Source organism: Larimichthys crocea, chromosome I (genome assembly GCF_000972845.2).
Source record: "Larimichthys crocea isolate SSNF chromosome I, L_crocea_2.0, whole genome shotgun sequence".
Classification (NCBI taxonomy): Eukaryota; Metazoa; Chordata; class Actinopteri; family Sciaenidae; genus Larimichthys; species Larimichthys crocea.
Window position 1 is genome coordinate 23,528,440 of NC_040011.1, and position 12,396 is coordinate 23,540,835.

The window sequence follows — 12,396 nt, forward strand, 5'->3', positions numbered from 1 at the left end:
ATACTTAAATTTTAAGTCCCTGGTTCATTGGACTTTTAATTAGTCTTTGCAGAATAATGGCTCAAGTTCTGAAAATAATTACTATTGTTAATGTAACCTTACACAGAATAAACAGGCTGCTGACATTATTCTGGTATTGTGTGTTTCGTAAGCCTCTCAAAAGCACTCTCTTTTCCAAAAATAAACTAAACAAACTACTCGCTTGGCTGTTTTTGTGCTCAGTTGTGATAATTACGACAACTCCACCGCGTCTTGAAGGCAGCACGAGCAGCCTCCATGGTGACGCTCGTCTTCATGTATTTTGGTCCTTTTGGTCGCCGCCATTGCTATCACGTTACAAATACCTTCCAGCTGCTGTGTGGGGGTAAATTTAACGCAATTAACTGTTTTATTTATGTAATGTGTCGCTTTTACCAGCGGGAAAGCGTACATGGACTCAACAGCTGTCTGTTGAAATCGCACAATGTCAGCAGAGACGATAAACTGTAGCTAACGGTAGCTTTGTAAATAAGCCAGGCGGTTGCAGCGACGCGTTCAGGGTCTTTTTTTGTTTGTTTCTCCTCCTCGCTGTAAATTAGCCAGTTCTCACACACATACAAAAAAAAAAAACATTTGTAAACATTTTTTAAAATGTCGCTACACGGTAAACGTAAAGAAATCTACAAATACGAGGCGCCGTGGACAGTTTACGCCGTGAACTGGAGCGTCCGACCGGACAAACGCTTCCGGCTGGCGCTCGGTAGCTTTGTGGAGGAGTACAATAACAAGGTAACTGCAAGCAGCACATCCAGCTGTTTAATGTCTCATATTATAATGCTTTTATATTTAACTTGGACTAGAGGAGGCTTACTCCATCAGTGATGGGCATATTAAGTAGGAATAACATTAGAAATGTTTGCACCCTTGCTCCAGGCCCCCCCTGTTAAAGCCACCATCCATCAACTAGGGTTAAAAAGCACCTGGAAATATATTAAATATTTTAATAGCGCCTTGTGTATAATGTTACTGTGTACTGGTGTGATATGCCAGCCTGGACATTAATGTATTTATATATATTTGTTTACAAACCTAAGCCCCTGATTGTTGCGGAGGTCATTTAAAAACGCTACAGTGGTTATAAATCATTAGTAAAGTGTCTTTTGTTTTTCTTAATTTGCTCTTTTATCTGTGTGACTAAATGCACTGTCCCCCAATAACACTAACACTACACTGGCTCACTCGAGGTGAGTTGTTATTGTGAACTCATAGGTTCAAATAGTTGGTCTAGAAGAAGAAACCTCCGAGTTTGTGTGTCGAAACACTTTCGACCATCCCTACCCCACCACCAAGATCGTGTGGATTCCCGACACCAAAGGAGTGTACCCTGACCTGCTGGCCACCGGTGGAGACTACCTGAGAATCTGGAGGGTAAGAGGACCAGTCCAGTGTGAGCTGAACCCATGGCTATAGCGTGGTCACTGTGGTACATACAATGTATTATATACTATATACTGTTTTTCCACACCCTGAAGCAAACATCCAGCTCAGGCACAGTGGCTGTGATAAACCAAAACTAAGAAAAAATAACTTATCATCATTTATCTTGACTATTACGAACAAACATTGTAGAATACATGATACTCTATATTCAAACAGTTTGTACTATAAATGCTACATTGGTGTGCATAGTCTTCCAAGCTTTTATTACACTGGTTTATTATATTTAATTTCTTGTAATATTTTCTGAAAGTATGAGGAATGTACAACATTACGAAGCCCGTGATTGAAAAAAATTAAAAATCGGCAGGAATACAGAAAGTTTTTCTTTTCCCTTGTTCTTCGTGTCTTTAAACTTAAAAAATTGTTGATAGTTTTTCATACATATTACAAATAAATCAGTCTGCATGAACTCACTGAAGTGCACAAATATTGAAAAATGTGTTTCCACTGACAGGTGAGCGATACAGAGACCCGCCTGGAGTGCCTGCTAAACAACAACAAGAACTCTGACTTCTGTGCACCGCTCACATCCTTCGATTGGAACGAGGTGGACCCAAACTTGCTAGGTAAAAACTTTGTTACCTCAAGACATTAACCATGTTCCCATAAACCTATTATGATGTAATATTACATTGTAAAAGGTTAAATTGCATTAATTTTACTTGTTTGAGGTCTTTATTTTATTTTTATTATTTTTTTTTTGTCTTGTTTTTAAAAACAAAAACGAGACTGATGTGGCGAATGTTTAACTGCCTGGTCAGTTGTTTCCGTCTCCTCATTGCTCCCATAGCTTTAACATTCATGATCATATGTATATTTTCTGCACAGGTACTTCCAGTATCGACACCACCTGTACAATTTGGGGGCTGGAGACTGGACAGGCGCTGGGCAGAGTCAGCTTAGTGTCGGGTCATGTCAAGACGCAGCTCATTGCCCATGACAAAGAGGTATAATAAAATATATTTATAATTTTATAACATGATGTATCAAACCTCTCGTCCAACTGATTCGAACTCACTGTTTGCTTGCGTTGCAGGTGTATGACATCTCTTTCAGCAGAGCAGGTGGTGGCCGGGATATGTTTGCCTCAGTGGGAGCGGACGGCTCGGTCCGCATGTTTGACCTCCGTCACCTCGAACACAGCACTATCATCTATGAGGACCCCCAGCACCACCCACTGCTCCGGCTCTGCTGGAACAAGCAGGACCCAAACTACCTAGCCACCATGGCGATGGACAGCATGGAGGTCAGTGCTGCTCCTTCTGTGAATACATGCTATGAAGCTGAAGTCTGGAAACTTCTGTCAATGACATTCATATGCTGCCAATGAACTCTACATTTTTCTCTTCGTATCTTCAGGTGGTGATCTTAGATGTGCGCGTACCTTGTACTCCAGTGGCCAGACTAAACAACCACAGGGCCTGTGTCAATGGAATCGCCTGGGCGCCACACTCCTCCTGTCACATCTGTACATCAGGTATGCAGCTTTTACTGGAAACGCAGTCAGGAATATTTACCTGAGGTCATTTATCAGGTTCGATGTTTTCTGCATAATATTTTAGTGGAGGTACACTGCAGCTAACCGCTAACAAAACACGTTTATGAAATTGACCTATAGGAACAAAGAATCATTTAACAAATGACACACATTTAAGGACAGAGGCAACTTGCTCAGGCCATCTTCTGGATCTCTGACAGCTGCTGGATCACATCAGATGTTGGCTTTGAAAGCAAAAATACACAAAGCAATATGCACAAAGTTGGGGAAAAAAAAGAAAACAATCCTCACTAACCACTTCCTTTGCACATTGTAATAGTTCTGTAGTACAAAGCACTGGTATACTTGTTTTGTGTTTCCCCTCTTCTCGCTTAGAAGCTTTATGTCCTTCTGAGTAAGAACACATGGTGAAAGATAGTTCTTCACCAGATTCGGGCCAGTAGCATTATTTTCCTCTTTAAAAAAAAAAAAAGATAAATCCATTGATCAATAAATCAAATCTCCTCTCTGTCTAGCGGAGGACCACCAGGCTCTAATCTGGGACATCCAGCAGATGCCGCGGGCCATTGAGGACCCTATACTGGCCTACACAGCAGAGGGAGAGATCAATAATGTCCAGTGGGCCTCCACCCAACCCGACTGGATCTCCATCTGCTACAACAACTGCCTGGAAATCCTCCGAGTCTGAGCAGCAGTCATGAAGAAAAAAGGCAACTCAGAAACGTTCTGAGCTGGATTTACAAGCTGATGTGACTTTGTTGAAGGGAATTGTGTGTTTAAGAAAGACGTAGCAATATTCAGTTCATGCTCGTATTGGGTTTTTGTTGATACAGATGATGTTCGTAAACCTTTTTTTAACTGAGTGAGAACTAGAGTGCATCACTGTTTGACTTTGTAATACAACACCAAAACATCTTGTATCAGAAAACTCAGAAAAGGAGCACCTCAACAAAAATGGTAACAAAGTCTCAAGAAACCAAAAGACTTAAATCTGTTGTTCATGTACAGACATGAACAAAGTCTTCAAGCTTTTAGCATGTTGTCTCATAGACAAATAGACTAGTCAGTTACACATTTTTATACGCTACATTGTGCATTGTATGTGTAGTTTCATTTGTTGCTTCAACCTCATCTCATTATTTTGAAGCAGTGAAAATACAGTTTCAGTTTAACCATATTTAAAAGTGGGTTGGATGTGGTTTATGTGATTATAAGTGTTCATGTATTGAATTTTTTGTTTTTTTTTAAATGTGTATGTATATATAATGTGTTTTATTCAACTGAATATCATTTGTGGTATTAAACATCTCGGTTGTGATACAATAATATATGTGCAACAGTTCATTTCTATTAATTGACTGTAATGCAGATTCTTTTTCTGCACCAGTTATTTTATTCATAGCAACATTTTATTTATACAGAAATAAACAGCCCCTCACAGGTTAAATTGTTATACAGAAGTTTCATGTTTAGACAACAGCGAGTTGACTCACCAACATATTGATAATAATCTATAGTACAGATTTACAGTTAGAAATGATAGGTTGCTGTATAATACTGAGAAAACGCTGCCTTACAGTACATCATCCAAGATCTATACAATAGAGAGAATTTTTGTCAGCCTAGAAATTTGACAGTATCAGATGCTGTGAGTCCTGCTGTATGTTGGGATTATTTGGGATGGGATGTGAAGATGTGGGATTGAACAGTTATTTCTTACCTATTGCAGGTGTTTCAGTATTTTAGGGTTCATAATGTGTGATTATTTGCTGAACATACAAACTCTGAAAACCACCTTCATAGACTGAGTTTCACAAATCAGGGTAATGGAGTGGTAACTATGTCGGCCAATAATTCACAAGATGATGCTGTACAGAAATGCCAGAGAGATATGTTTGCTGTTATTTAGACCGAAAAGCACTGACAGAATTCTTATGGTTATTATTGAACATGCTACATTTTGCTCATGACCAAATTTAATGGATCCTTTTTGAAAATCATCTCATATAGTGTTAACATATTTTCTTAAAAGGAAGAGTTTGACCACTCTGTCTGTAAACTAAATATGAAGCTACAACCAGCAGTTGGGTAGCTTAGCTTAGCACAAAGAGACTGCTGGCCTTGGCAATTCATTGGTCTGGAGTAGTAGTCACAAGCAGTGGAGACTTCTGGCTTTGACTAAAAGTGTGGTATCAATCTTGTTATCTAACTCCTGGCAAAAAAACAAAAAAACAAGCATCTTTCCATAAAAATGTCAGTGGTGGCCAGTATCTGTCAGGGTCTGTTCTTTGGGGAGAAGCTCTGTACTAGTCAGCTAGGAAAATTACAATTACTTAAAAAACAGAATTTGATTTTAATGTGACACGATAGGGTTTGGCATTCACAAAATGTACTGATCCAGGATGAAACAAAATACCGTAGTATACGTGGGACTATGAGGTGTAATAAATTTGACTTCTGTGCATCACACACATACTGTAAATTAGCGTTGTCCTTTACAAAGTATGATAACTCTGTTGCAGTAGCCACGGACTGAGTGTTCCTGTGTCAACACTGTGAAATGGAAATCCTTGTGGCCACTATCTGACTTTCAGACACTGCTCGCTGTCCAAATGCCTAATGAGACATGAACCTTGGACTTGTCGTATGGCTCTTCAATGTCCTGCTTGTTGCCAGGAAAACTTATTTTTCAGCTGACAGGCAGCACAGGGTCTGAGAGGTGTTTCTGGATCTCAGCCAGTCCTGAGGTGATATCCAGATTCCCTGGCAGTGATGGGTAGCGGAGGCTGCCGCACAGTCTGGGGTTCTCCATGAGTGAGGATTTGACTGATGGCTGAGGCAGCTGTGGAGTCAACCCTGTATGGGTCTCTGTTTCAGGGGTGACAGTCATGAACATGGTGTCATCTGATGCCACGGTCGCATGGATACCACTGGAAAGTGACTCCTGGGACTTCTTGGTGAATTTGAGGTCAGTCTGGGTAGAGCTCTAGAGTAAAGAAACCAAAAACCCTTTGTTATTCCTTAAGTTAAGAGGCCAGACTCTTGGTAGAAAACACAGTAACCGATAATCTTTCGGTACCTGTATAGGTGCCCTACTGTCCATCTGTATGGGGGAAATGGGGTACATGTTGTGCAGCACTGGTGTCCCAGTTCCATACAGGCCAGGTGAGTTATTAGGGAGGGTACTAGACGATACAGTGCTGTAAGCAGGAGGTACAGGTGTAATCTGCCTCTGGAGAAGCTGGAGAATAACATTGATGTCGGCTGTCATGCGAGTCTCCAGCCTGGGGAATCAAGGGGCAATGAGAATGTCAGAGGTAATCAAGTGATTAGTCATAGCAGCAACACTCTCCAAGAACCTTCTTTCCAACCCTCACGAGTGGTCACAAGCATTGGTCCCATGTAATTGGGTAGATGTAAGATTGGCAAGAAGGCTAAGGACTACCTTATTAGAACAGTGCACCATCTCTATCAAGGTAAACAAAGTAGTGTACACTGTTCTGCATTATCTTTCTGTTTAGGAACATATTAAAATTCTTAAATTAGACCCTAACCAACCACTCAATTTTCTTTCTTTACTGTATCAGTATTTTAAAAGAAGCTTAGGGCATCATTAGATTCACCTGTTCAGCTGTGAATGTAGAATCTCAAGTCGAGATTCTAGCTCACCGGGCCGCTCTTCTGTGAATGGTGGAGGGTGGGATGATCGCCAGGCACGACTGGAAAATTGTTGTGACTGTCTATCTGGCCAGTATTGATACATTCCCGGCATATTCAAAGATGAAGCTGAGGAAAGATAGATGGAAGTGGAGGACATTTTTACCCATTTAATTTAAGTAAAGTGACTCATAAGACTCATATCCTATCATATATTTACCTTGGTTGCCAAGGTCCCTGCTTAATGATGTACCACTCGGGGGGAGCAGCTGTACTACTGAGGGCGAGTAGTCCCGTCTGGCATCTTCTGGAGGGTAAAGTTCTATTTTGTTACCGTGGGAAAGAGGTTTAGCCAGGTTTTCACTTGACTGGGAACATGGGGATCCACAGCTACAGTGGTCATCCCAGTGGGCCTCAGGAGGTGAGCGACAATGACGTAAGGACTGGAGGGGGTATGGGTCTTCACGATCAATTCCATCTGTTTCACAGTAGATGCAAAAGAACAGGTCATCAGTCTATGAAAGGGCCAACACAGATAGAAAGACAACCATGCTCACAATCAAAACTGTGAATGTCACTGGACAGAGAGAGGAACCAGATTTTTAATGAACATGGAGACAACATTCAAACCGAATTAACAGACCCAGGGGCTCCACTGTTATGAGGTATCCAATCTCGGAAACCATCAACTATTGCCTGATGACAATGTAGCCTCTGGGGCCAATGTTTCTGGGTTTCCATTGCAGTAGATATTTGGAAAATGGATTGTTGTCGTCATCAGACAACAGACGCATTTCAGATTGCATTTCAGCCAATGTGTTCTGGCTCTTTTGCTCTTTACATGGACTGTTGCAAGTAAAGCCCACTCAAATGTGATGGAAACTAGAAAGAAAATCTTTCCAACGTACCTTGCTACAGATTGTGCATTCATATGCATATATCTGTTTCCAGAGATTAAGAGGTATCAGTACTAATCTCTGTTGACTAATAACTACATCCTCCCAAAATACACTTACTTGTTCTCAACTGACCCCTTTAGTCTCATTGGCACTAAAACATAGTGGACATCTATTGACTTCTCTTTCCAGTAAGGGTAAAATTTTGCCTCTTTGTCTCATTATATAATCTTGTCTGATTGATAATTTTCTGCTGTATTTTCACAGCCTGTCTAGTTTAGGTTAGAAATCAAAACAATGCCTGTAAGGTTTTTCTGACAGATCAGGCCAGGGTAGACAAGAAGCATTTTTAGGAAGCACACTGACTGACTGAGTTTGGCAGATTGTTTGACTGTGACACCAGGTTATCTCACCTGGTCGGATTCGGCAATCCAGGGAGTGCATTCTGTGTCTTGGCTTGTGGCCATAACCACAGTCGTCACCAGAGTCATCAGTTGTTATTATTGGTGGTACTTGATCAGCCTAATGAACACAGACAAAAACAGGATCATAGAAATTCTAATGAGAAATGCTTTCATTTTATGTCTCAGTGAAAAAAACATCTGAAATACAAATCTTCAAGATCTGCAAGCTACTGCCAGCATACATCTCTCAGGTCAAATGTTATCTCCAGGTTCCTCCAGAAGTTGTCTGCAAAGCTGGGGTAGACATCAAGAACCTCCAGCAAGTCGTCCCTCAGGATGCGGTGCAGGTCACAATAGGTGATGGTGTGGACATCTGAATTGGACTTTCCTGGCTCATCATACAAGTGGATAGGTTCACCAAAGATGTCATTCTTTTCTGGAAGAACAGGAGTATTTTTTATTAGAGCAAATTATGTTTTTGAAGTATCGTTTTGGAGCATTTTTGAGACACCACATTCAAATCATCTATGCTTTAATGGCTTTACCTAATATTGCAACCACCACATCATCCCTGATGACTTGAATGGATCCTCTTGAGATGAAGAAGAGAGAGTCCAGGATGTCTCCGTAGTTGATCAGAATATCTCCTGGAGGAGCATGGACTGTCTTGAACCTCATTCCCAAGTGTCGCAGACAGGCTTGACTGCCCCCATGGAAAGCCTTGCAATTATGTAGCAGAGATCTGTTCAAGTGCAAACAGATGTCTGCCTGCAAAGACTCTGGAAATCCCTTCAACACCTGAATATAAGAAAACAAGACCATCAGTGATTAGATTCAAAACAGGGATACTGACTTCACAAATACTATAACATAGTCACATTTTACTTACAGCATTCATGTCAATGCCATTTGTGTAGGACCAGGCATGCTGGAAGTACTCCTCCAGCCTTCGGCGCAGGCCACCTGGGATCTGGTGGAATCGGATGAACTCTTTGACTCGCAGCATCTGGGTGTGGTAGCGGGTTGTACCGGAGTACAGTCGCTGGATGATGGCTGACACATTCCCAAATATGCTGGCATACATGAGAGCTGAGATAGAAGAAGCAAACAAAAAAAGCAAAACATAAGGTTCAGACCTCTAATCCCAATATTTTTGTACTGTCCCTTCAGTGTTATTCAACTTACAGCCAATGACCATGACGCAGATGGAGAAGATCTTCTCTGAGTTGGTGTTTGGAGAGACATTACCGAACCCCACACTTGTTAAACTGCTCAGGGTGAAGTAAAGAGCAGTAACGTACTTGTCTTTGACTGATGGACCAGAGGAGGAGTCACTGTCGTTGTATGTCTTGCCCAGTTGTTCAGCTAGGTTGTCCAACCAACCGGTCTCTGTGTAGGGTCTCTCCACAAAGCCAATAGCATACCAAATGCAGGCAAGCCAATGAGCAATGAGCACAAAGGTGCACATAAGCAAGAAAAGGACAGCAGCCCCATATTCAGAGTATCGGTCAAGCTTTCTTGCCACACGGACCAGTCGCAGCAGCCGAGCTGTTTTCAGCAGGCTTGTCAAGGTTGCCATCTTTGGTGTCCAGTAACAACAGGAAAGAAGATGTTAAGCAAGGAAACGGCCATTCAGTTTACAGTAGCTTTTCATTTGAGAAGTGTAGATGATACAGTAGAATTATAGCTAAGGTTTACTTCCAAAATAATTAGCATGAACTTCTTTTAAAATAATTCATATAATTTGCAGAAATGCAGAATTCTTACCTCGTCAGAGCCAGATCTGAAAATGAGAAGGTCAAACGGGATCGCTGCGAACAGATCAATAGGGAACCAGCCTTTGATATAGTGCTTGGCTATCCGGCTTGGCTGTGTGATCACCTCATCATTTTGGTCAACATACGTTGTGCGAAGGTTGATGATTATATCCACAATAAACAGCACATCCACCATAAGGTCCGCCACATTCAGAGGGTTACATGTGTAGCCACAACTTCTTTTACGTAAATCCCTATGTTCATCCAAGAGGAAAGCAGCAGAGTACGGAGTGAAAACAGCTGTGTAGAGGACCAGGATTAGAATAATCCAGTCCCAAAATGCCTTGAAGGGGCTGTAGTGAAGCAAGATCCACCATGTTGTCTCTTGTACCTGGAGTTTGTACTCAGGTAGTACATCAGACTCCAAAGAAAGTACCTAAGCATAAAGAATGCATCAGAATGCAACAGTTCTCACATATGAACATTGACTTTTCCTCCAATTATGTATCTTCCTTAGTTACTGTTACATGACATTATAATGCATTTTCATGAATACTCTTGCATTAATCAATCATAAATTAAGTCAAATTTTAGATTTGACTTAGATTAATTTAGATCGTCTAAAATCTGCAATTTGCCTCAGGGGCTTTATAATTTGTACAGCAAGCAACAACATCTGCCCCCCCCCCAAAAAAAAAAAAAAAACTTTCAACAGAGAACACACAAAGCAGATCTTTTGCTTGAAAAGGAAAACAGTAAAACAAGTACACTTCAACACTTTCTCTTTTTCTGAACTAATACTGACCAACAGACCTTTCTAGAAGACGTACTGTTTTGACCAAGTTCCTGGCGGAGGCTGCATGCTCTGGTTTTGCGACCTTGTAGGTCCAACAAATCCTTGACCATCCTGTCATTGGTGACTCTCAGCTGACGCAAGATGTGGGTACATCCAGATGTACGATTATATCCAGATAGTCAAAAAACCTTGAGGTTGAAGCTAAAGCAATAGTGTGCTGTAACCACACTTACAAGAGCAGACTGAGCGCTGGTGGGCTGGAGGGCTGTAATGATGAGTTGGGCGTCATGCTCACATAACTGGGTTCATGTGCTGCCACAGTCCTCGTGTTCTCTTTAGCCCAATTTCAAATTAGTACTTGCTCTAATGAATCGTACTGGCCTTGTGGACAGATATATCCATCTATCTTACTATCAGGTAGGTAGATAAATAGTTAGATAAATAAATAGATAGACTGACAGACAGGAATCAACAAGTGACCCCCTGCTGCTAGGTCACGGGTCATTGCAAACACTTCCCTTGCATTTGTTTGATATCCATCACACACCGTCCTACAGAGGCAGTGATGCAGAATGCCGAGCCTAAGGGCTCCAGCAGTAACAATGGTTGATCTGAATTGAGCTGTGGCTCAATGTAACTTTGAGCAACCAAACCGCCTACTGATTTTTCCACTAGCAGGTTAATTAACAGTCTTTCTGGGAGCCTCTTTATTTCTTATATATCAAAACATGGCTAATGTGAGCTCTTTAATGATGGACCAAACCTGGAAAGCAGTGAATGATTGCCAGTCAAAGACTTGTCATTTGAAATTTGGTAGTTCATTTAGAGCTCTTAAATGGGACTCCCTGGCTCTCAATCAGCCAGACACTGAGCCCATATGAAATCTCGGCTCCCATACCTGCGTGACCTTCTCTGTGACGTTCTTAGAGCGGCCCTTCACCTTGGTGGGACTAAGCAGCTCCATCCTGGGAGTTGGAGGCGAGCAACACTCTGGGCCTCTGCTGGCTGGTCTCCCACCCTTCATAACATCTGCGTCAGACATGGAGCTCTGCTGACCTACAGGTGATCAGAAAGACATGATTTTATTTCTATTTAGGCCAAAGAGACCTAAGCAATCTGTATTTTACTTTTTTTCCCTTTAATCTTCACACTAGTATTATTACTACAATTAAATAACACTGTTGGCTCCATTACTTTGGTGTAGTTTTCTTGCTATACTGTACGAGAAATTTGCCTAAAATTTTAATGTGAAGGCAAAAAAGGAATTACATGGTGTGATCTCCTCTCTTATCAAATTCTTCTCCAACTCTGGTTACCCAGAATGCCAATCTAGCTGAGCCCCTCCCAAAACAATACTCTGCCCTCAAGTACTGGATAGTTTCAACACTTATCTCACAGTCTTACTGGACTGAGAAGGCAGTAGATACATTGTAGAAAAATCTCTGCTGGCACTAGTTGGTCAACTCTTCAACCAAGCAAAGTTTCAGTGACAGTAAATAAAGACAACATACCTGATTCGAAACCAGAATGTCAGATCCTTCTTGGTCTTGACCACAAGGTAGCCATGGCTCAAATATCCATTCTTCAGGACACTTTTTGGACAGGTGTGTTCAAAAACATTCACTCTCCTCTTTCATGGTTCATATTTTAAAACAAATGTACTTCTTTCATTCAGACGTCAATGTTGAACTCTCCACTCTGGCACGGGGCAGAGGACTGGCCTCCAGCTTGCATGTGGCCGTGCAGCATTCGCCAACACTGAAAACCAATCAATGCCACGCTATAGCTGAGAGGAACTGACGGGAAAATCGATGACAAACATTGATAAACAGAGCAAATGGGCTCAGAGCCATTACACTGAACCCTGTTAACATCAAATTACCATTTCAATGTTCTTGTATGTGGTTCA

At 41.5% G+C, this 12,396-nt stretch overlaps 2 protein-coding genes across 2 annotated transcripts; one reads left to right on the forward strand and one right to left on the reverse strand.

Annotated features, from left to right (window-relative positions):
• Positions 1-254: 254 nt before the first annotated feature.
• LOC104935467 (DDB1- and CUL4-associated factor 7) lies at positions 255-4,303 on the forward strand. Its single transcript, XM_010751306.3, has 7 exons — positions 255-768; positions 1,249-1,407; positions 1,934-2,045; positions 2,308-2,426; positions 2,516-2,725; positions 2,839-2,956; positions 3,493-4,303. Exons 1-7 carry the CDS (start codon positions 631-633, stop codon positions 3,663-3,665), a joined length of 1,029 nt encoding a protein of 342 aa, XP_010749608.1. The 5' UTR covers positions 255-630; the 3' UTR covers positions 3,666-4,303.
• kcnh6b (potassium voltage-gated channel, subfamily H (eag-related), member 6b) lies at positions 4,189-12,096 on the reverse strand. The gene is made up of 12 exons (XM_027284737.1): positions 11,999-12,096; positions 11,386-11,543; positions 9,702-10,127; positions 9,120-9,513; positions 8,824-9,023; positions 8,480-8,732; positions 8,177-8,370; positions 7,944-8,052; positions 6,857-7,112; positions 6,601-6,777; positions 6,057-6,261; positions 4,189-5,963 (listed from the first exon to the last, which is right to left on the reverse strand). The coding sequence occupies exons 2-12, from the start codon at positions 11,527-11,529 to the stop codon at positions 5,667-5,669; spliced, it is 2,655 nt and encodes an 884-aa protein (XP_027140538.1). The 5' UTR covers positions 11,530-11,543; positions 11,999-12,096; the 3' UTR covers positions 4,189-5,666.
• Between the last annotated feature and the right edge of the window lie 300 nt (positions 12,097-12,396).

What these genes read in the sequence shown, in the direction of transcription:
- LOC104935467 (XM_010751306.3), top strand. Translation starts at nt 631, where the DNA reads ATGTCGCTACACGGTAAACGTAAAGAAATCTACAAATACGAGGCGCCG. An exon ending in TGGAGGAGTACAATAACAAG is followed by an intron (nt 769 to 1,248) that starts GTAACTGCAAGC and finishes GTGAACTCATAG; the next exon opens with GTTCAAATAGTTGGTCTAGA. An exon ending in CTGTCACATCTGTACATCAG is followed by an intron (nt 2,957 to 3,492) that starts GTATGCAGCTTT and finishes CTCTCTGTCTAG; the next exon opens with CGGAGGACCACCAGGCTCTA.
- kcnh6b (XM_027284737.1), bottom strand. Translation starts at nt 11,529, where the DNA reads ATGTCTGACGCAGATGTTATGAAGGGTGGGAGACCAGCCAGCAGAGGC. An exon ending in TCACAGAGAAGGTCACGCAG is followed by an intron (nt 10,128 to 11,385) that starts GTATGGGAGCCG and finishes CTTTATGCTTAG; the next exon opens with GTACTTTCTTTGGAGTCTGA. An exon ending in AGCAGGGACCTTGGCAACCA is followed by an intron (nt 6,778 to 6,856) that starts AGGTAAATATAT and finishes CTCCACTTCCAT; the next exon opens with CTATCTTTCCTCAGCTTCAT.